At 28.9% G+C, this 7,215-nt stretch overlaps 1 protein-coding gene across 1 annotated transcript; it reads left to right on the top strand.

Moving 5' to 3' along the window:
• The first annotated feature begins 826 nt into the window (after positions 1-826).
• LOC136074700 (zinc finger BED domain-containing protein 4-like) lies at positions 827-5,173 on the top strand. The gene is made up of 3 exons (XM_065787042.1): positions 827-2,000; positions 2,218-2,467; positions 4,831-5,173. Exons 1-3 carry the CDS (start codon positions 827-829, stop codon positions 5,171-5,173), a joined length of 1,767 nt encoding a protein of 588 aa, XP_065643114.1.
• Positions 5,174-7,215: the final 2,042 nt, after the last annotated feature.

The following is a 7,215-nucleotide window of genomic DNA, read 5'->3' as shown; positions in this document are numbered from 1 at the left end:
AGATATATATATATATATATATATATATATATATATATATATATATATATATATATATATATGTAGATATATATATATATATATATATATATATATATATATATATATATATATATATATATATATATATATATATATATATGTATATATATATATATATATATATATATATATATATATATATGTATATATATATATATATATATATATATATATCATATATATATATATATATATATATATATATATATATATATATATATATATATATATATAAGTGATGTGCGAAATTCGAAACTTCGATTGCGAATTCGAAACTGACTTTTAGTTTTGTTTCTAATCGAACTTTTTTTTTAGTTTCGAACAGTTTGAATTTTCGAAGTATATTATCTTTATTTTGATTGTTAATCGAATTTTATCGTTTAAAAGTGAAAGAAAAAAGTTATACAGTTCCACCATGGCGGATAGTAACGATGGTAATTGTCGAAGTATTGTCTGGGAATTTTTTAGTAGACAAAAAACGAATGGCAATAGAATTATAGACATTTGCAAAATAGGAACATGCAAGTTACCTGTTCAGTGTCGCCCTGGAGCATCAACAGGTCTTTATGCTTACTTACGTGCTGCTCATCCGAAAGCGCATAAAGAGTGTGTAGCGAGAAATGAAGAGAATCGTAAAAGAAAACTTGCAGAACAAGAACTGAAAAATGAAAATAAGAAGCAAAGTAAAGTTGATGACCTTTTTAATTAGAAAGCACATTGGTCGTCAAGCCATCCAAATGCCATCGCTATAACTAATTCAGTTGGTCGCATGCTCGCTCTAGACATGTTGCCATACAACTTTGTAGAAGACAGAGGATTCAAAGAACTGATGAAATTAATGGAACCACAATATCTGGTGCCAAGCAGAACTATGTTTTCAAGATCAGTTGTACCAGAGTTATATTGTAGTGTAAAACAGAAAACCGCTAATGAAAAATATCGAGATTTTGAAGATATTCCTTCATATTTATTCACAACTAACCTGTGGACTTCGAGGGCGCAAGATCCATTTATTTATTTCTGTCTGTCATATGTAAGCCCTGAATTTGAGCTAAAGACATTTACATTAGAAAACAAGCCGTTTCCAGGAGAACATACTGGAGAAAGCATTCTTGAATCTTTAGACAAGACTATTGATAATTGGGAACTTCCTCGGACTGTTCGAATTTATGCGTTGCGTGATAATGGCAGTAATATGAAAAGCGCCATGAATTTCTCACAATCATTTTATAATCTTTCTTGTTTTGATCACACTTTACAGTTAACCATCAATGATGCCGTGAGTGAAATTGATTGTATGCAGAATGTCCTTTCCAAAAGCCGTCGTATTGTGTCACATTATCACCATAACTGCCAGGCTACACAGAATTTGCACAGAGAGCAGAAGCGATTAGGAAAGGTAGAACGAGAACTTATAATCAATGTTGCTACTAGGTGGAACTCGGGTTACTTTATGCTAAAGAGATTATGCGAAGAAAAAGATGCTATATCTGCAGAGCTAGCAATAAGTGAAAAAATTGATAACTTGACTAATGCAGACTGGAAGCTTGTTGAAGGCCATCGTACAACTCTTGCTCCATTTGAACAAGCAAGTAGAGAATTATGTGGCAAGAACTACCCAACGTTGTCTATGAAAATTCCGGCTTTGCATGGCTTAAATCAGCAATTGCAGCGATTCATCAATGATCCTTCACATAAGGATTGTGGTGTACTTATTTCTCGAAAATTAAAGTTAAAACTAGACCGACGATTTCCGCAATTCATATCAGCTTTGCCTGATGCAGCATGTACATTTCTTGATCCACGCTACAAATCCATCTTCTTTTCTGAACAACAGCAAGCTACTGTTGTAGACAGTGTTCATCAGTACTCTAAGGAATTCCGATCTCGTGGCGGTACTGGTGTTGGTGGAGGTGGACATTGCGCTTTGAGCGATCATGATACGAACTTAATTCAAGGTACAATTCTAAAACTATTACGTTTTATGTTACGTGATTAACACAGATTAAGACTTGATGGTAATGGTAATGGCCTCCAGTTCAGATTTAACTTTCAGATTTAATGCATAGTGGTTTAATTTAATTACAGATGAATAATAAAACAATTATGCATAGGTTTTCATTTCTGTTTGCTATTTTAGTTTTACATCTATTTATATTATATAATACTTTGAAGGAACATCTGCTATTCCTGGTGTTCCCGCTCCTGATTTTGGAATTGCTGGTCCTGGTTCATGTCCTGGTCGGAAATCAGCTGCAGCCTCCAAGCCAAGTAGTTTATGGGATGACTTCGACAGTAAGCTTACAACAGCAACTGCGAATAGGATACTGCCAGTTGATGATGCAGCTTCTGTGCAAAAGGAGGTCAGAATGTATATGATTGAACCTCCTATTGGAAGGAACGCCAATGTACTTGCTGATGAAAAGTTAATCATCACCGTCTGCCGAAACTCTCAAGAATAGCGAGGGCACTATTGGCTATTCCATCAACCTCTGTAAATTCGGAGAGATTGAACTCGACGTCTGGTAACATTGTTACAAGAAAGCGATGTAATCTACTCTCTGAGCATGTGGCTGAACTAACTTTTATTCACGAAAATTTGTAGTATAGCACATAGCAGTAGCGTACCGAAACCAGACTGCCCTGCCAGCCACAGTCAGTACAGTACACTGTAGATTAAGGTCTCGGACTTTTTGGAACAATTGCCTATGCATGTACTACTACTTTACATAACTGTATAGCATTTGCATTCATTATAGCATTGTACTTTTACTTATATTGTATTATCTGTTAAACTATAACTGTAAATATAATACTAGTCCTTGTCTTTATTCTATGTACTGCATTGCAAGTACTTGACTTGATTTTTTTAAACTTGAATTATTAAACATTGTAATTGTATTGTATGATACTAGTCTCATTTGATTTCATTCACTTTTATTTGACTCTAGAGTCTAGTCTGTGTTGCTTAGTATTTTGTTTACATTATAAAACTGCAATATGATTGGTTATTATATATAAAATGTATAATGTTTCATTTTTGTTCTGTGTTCTGTCACACACTATAAATTATTACTATTTAAATACCAAATTTCAATATCAATGCAGCGTACTTTCGAATCGAATCGAATTCGAACGAAAGTGGCTTAGTTTCGTTTCGAATCGTGTCGAACTTAAAATCTTAGTTTCGCACATCACTAATATATATATATATATATATATATATATATATATATATATATATATATATATATATATATATATATATATATATATATATATATATATATATATATATATATATATATATATATATATATATATATATATATAGATATATATATATATATATATATATATATATATATATATATATATATATATATATATATATATATATATATATATATATATATATATATATATATATATATATATATATATATATACATATACGGAAAAAAATATTATTGGGGGATCCTTTCAGGCGAACTTAAAAAAATTGAAATCGAAACTATCTAAACCATACTCATTTAATTCAGATATTCAAGCATTAAACAAATTAAATTGCTTCTATTCAAATAAAACTTCACTAAATAACAAATGGGATGAATTTCAATCAATGCTGAGTCAACAAAACCAACTACATATTGTATGCATAACTGATTCCTGGTTTGATGAAAAATCTGTTATCTTCCTATCTAACTACACTCATTATAATAAAAATTGAACTAGTAAAAAAGGTGGAGGTGTGGTGATTTACATATAAAAAGACAATGAATTACTAGAAATAAATTATCAACAATTAAAACAGTAATATAATTGAATCTATCTGGTGTGAAATTAAAACTAAAGCAGAATCCATCCTTATCGGTTGCATCTATAGACCACCACACTCAGAAGACCATATAAATAATGCAATCAACTATTCCAATTATTCAGACATATTATATGACATTAATGGAGGATCAAATTGTACACGTCAATCCAGTATAGACTTTCTAGACACTCTCAATTCAAACTTCTTAGTACAATCAGTACTCGAACCAACTCTAAACAACAACATCATTGATCTAGTAATTACAAATGACGCGAACAAGATCTATACAACTAATGTTAATGATTTAATATCTCAGTCAAAAAAAAATCTCCATTCAACACTAATCTGGGACTTTTACCTAAATGAATCACACACCATATAAAAAAATTAAAAAATAATCAAAATGTACCAAAAAGGTAACTATTCTGATCTAAATATAGCATTCAACAGCATCAACTGGTTTAAACTATTAAATAATCAAGACATAACCGAGGTGATAAGCATTCTAATAAAAGCTTAAAAAAATCTAATAAATATTCATATACCAAAAACCTGTATCCATAGTAATAAAATTAAAAATAGCACTATCAATAATGATATCAAAAAGGTAGCTAATCAAAAAAAAAATTATATTTTCTTATAAAAACTGCTTCAAAATTATCTGACCATAAAAAACAACTTTTAACTGATTACAATAGAAAAGCAATAGAATTGAAAAAACTAGTAAAAAAATGCCCGAATTAAACATGAAAAATCAATAATAAACAAATGCAAATTTAACCCAAAATTATTATACAAATATATAAATAATCAAAAATTATATAAAAATAAAATTATCTCATTAATCAATGCGGCATTAATTTAACAACAAATGTAAACATAGCTAATTGTCTAAATAAACAATTTTACGAATCATTCAGCAAACCAAATGATCAAGAAAATAATTTAATAAAAAGCTTATTTTCAAGAACAATTAAAAAATATACTTTAAATCCATCTGTTCTATTCTCACCATTTAATGTTAAAAAAAAACTTGATTTATTAGATGAAAACAAAGCAGCTGGAATTGACGATGATTCTCCTTATATTCTAAAAATATGCAATTCTGCTCTTAGCCTGCCTCTTAATTTACTATTTATCAAAGCATACAACACTGAAACTACACCACAACTATGGAAACAGATAAACATCACACCTATTCCAAAAAAAAGGAAGGAAAATGATCCGACAAATTATCGGCCTATCTCATCATCATCAGTTATTAGTAAAGTACAGCAAAAAATAATAAAAGATGAGATAACAGTTACTTAAATTTACACAACTTAATAGCTAAAGAACAACATGGCTTCTCTACAGGTTACACAGCTTTCTCTCGAACTGGCAACAAAGGATTGTAATTAATAATAAAGTATCTGAATGGCTCCCAGAATTAAGTGGTGTACCACAAGGCGAAGTTTTATCGCCAATTCTATTTAACCTATTTATTAACGACATGCCTGAACTAGTTCACAATACCTGCAAGCTATTTACAGAGGACAGTAAGTTAATTGCTGTAATCAAAAACCAGAAAGATAATGAAATATTATAAGATGATCTCAAAAAAATTAGTTGATTGGACAAAAAATTGGAGCATGAAATTATATTACAAAAAGTGTAAAACTATGAAGGTTTATAGAACCAGATCAAAAAAGTTAATTGACCATATAAATCAAGCTGCCCCATTATGTATAACAACCCACGATGGAATAATCATTAAATTAAATGAAACAAAACAGGAACGGGACCTAGGTATTAATATAAGTAATAATCTGAATTGGAAAAACCACATCACAAAAATAACCAATAAAGCTTACTCAAAACTAGGTACACTAAAGCGGACATTTAAATTCTGGTCAAAAGACTCATTTACTAAACTATATACAACTTATGTTAGACCTGAATTAGAATTTTGTGCACCAGTCTGGAATCCACATTTAAAAATTGAAATAAAAAAACTTGAAAAAGTTCAGCATAGAGCTACAAAGCTTGTACCAGCTTTCAAGCACAAATTATATGAAGCACGTTTATCTGGCTTAAGGCGAGTAAGTCTCGAATCCAGTAGAATTATAGGTGACCTCATCCAATATTATAAAATAAAAACCAATTTAAACAAAGTCAACTTGAGTCATCCAAACTTGAAAACTTTTTCTTCAACTCAAAATGGTCCTTTTCTAATATAAGAGGAGAAGCTCACAAAGAGTATAGAGAGTTTAGTAAACACAGTAATCGAGAAAACTTCTTTATCAACAGGATAGTGCCATATTGAAACAATTTGCCGAATGACTTAGTGACATCAAAAACAGTTGGAGAATTTATAAAAAAATATGATTTCTTATCACACAGCATGTAATTGATTAATTGCTACTATAATAGGATTGCAATAGTCCTACTCTCCAGAAATTTGTAATGTCTGTGCTGTAGAAATAAGTAAATAAATGAATAAATAAATAAATAAATAAATATATATATATATATATATAAATATATATAAATATATATATATATTATATATATATATAAATATACATATATATATATATAAATACACACATATATATAATATATATGTATATATATATATAAATATATAATATATATACATATATATATATATATATATATTAGGGTGGGTCAAATTTTTTTTTTTTTTATGAAACATAAAAATAAAGTTGCATTTTGTTGTCTCTATTAATGATATGTAAAAGAAATGTAATAAAAATTTGATTTAGTTTTGCCAACTTTAACTTGAATTTTACTATATTAGGTCAAAATGATGCTATTTTACAACAGTTGTATAATTGCAGGATAAAAGCATTAAGATGTAGGTTTTTTGATGATTCATGTTAATAATATTTTATTAATAGTATACAGAATTTTGCAAAAGTTTAGAGCACCCTACGAAATATAAGACAAAAAGCTGTTAGTGTTGTTTGTTGACTTCCGATAACATGATCCTGTACTTCATTATAAGATATATTCTTGTATATATTACATTTAAATTACGTTGTTTGTTTTTTTGTTTTAGTTTAATTAGTTAAAATTGAAAATAAAAATGGCTACTGTTAAAACAAGAAGTGAAACTGAACATGGTATACTTGGACAACCTAGACCATTCCAAACAAATCAACTGCCAACTTCTGCTGATGTTTTCAAAGCATATGACTATTTATTAAAAAATAACAATTGTGCAATTGTTACTGAAAGAGCAACAGTCATAGCTAATGAAATTAAAGCACTGTACAACAAAGCAAGTATTCCTACCATTGCAGTCAGCAGCTTAATTATTCGCATAAAGAGACTAATTAACAAAGTAT

This window comes from Hydra vulgaris, chromosome 01 (assembly GCF_038396675.1).
Source record: "Hydra vulgaris chromosome 01, alternate assembly HydraT2T_AEP".
Taxonomy (NCBI): Eukaryota; Metazoa; Cnidaria; class Hydrozoa; order Anthoathecata; family Hydridae; genus Hydra; species Hydra vulgaris.
The sequence above is the reverse complement of the archived record's forward strand: the minus strand, read 5'-3'. Positions and strand labels throughout refer to the sequence as shown.

Excerpts from the sequence above, each read along its gene's own strand:
- LOC136074700 (XM_065787042.1), top strand. The coding sequence starts at position 827 with ATGTTGCCATACAACTTTGTAGAAGACAGAGGATTCAAAGAACTGATG. Across the intron at positions 2,001-2,217 it reads TGATACGAACTTAATTCAAG|GAACATCTGCTATTCCTGGT; the intron begins GTACAATTCTAA and ends AATACTTTGAAG. Across the intron at positions 2,468-4,830 it reads AATGTACTTGCTGATGAAAA|AACAATTAAAAAATATACTT; the intron begins GTTAATCATCAC and ends CTTATTTTCAAG.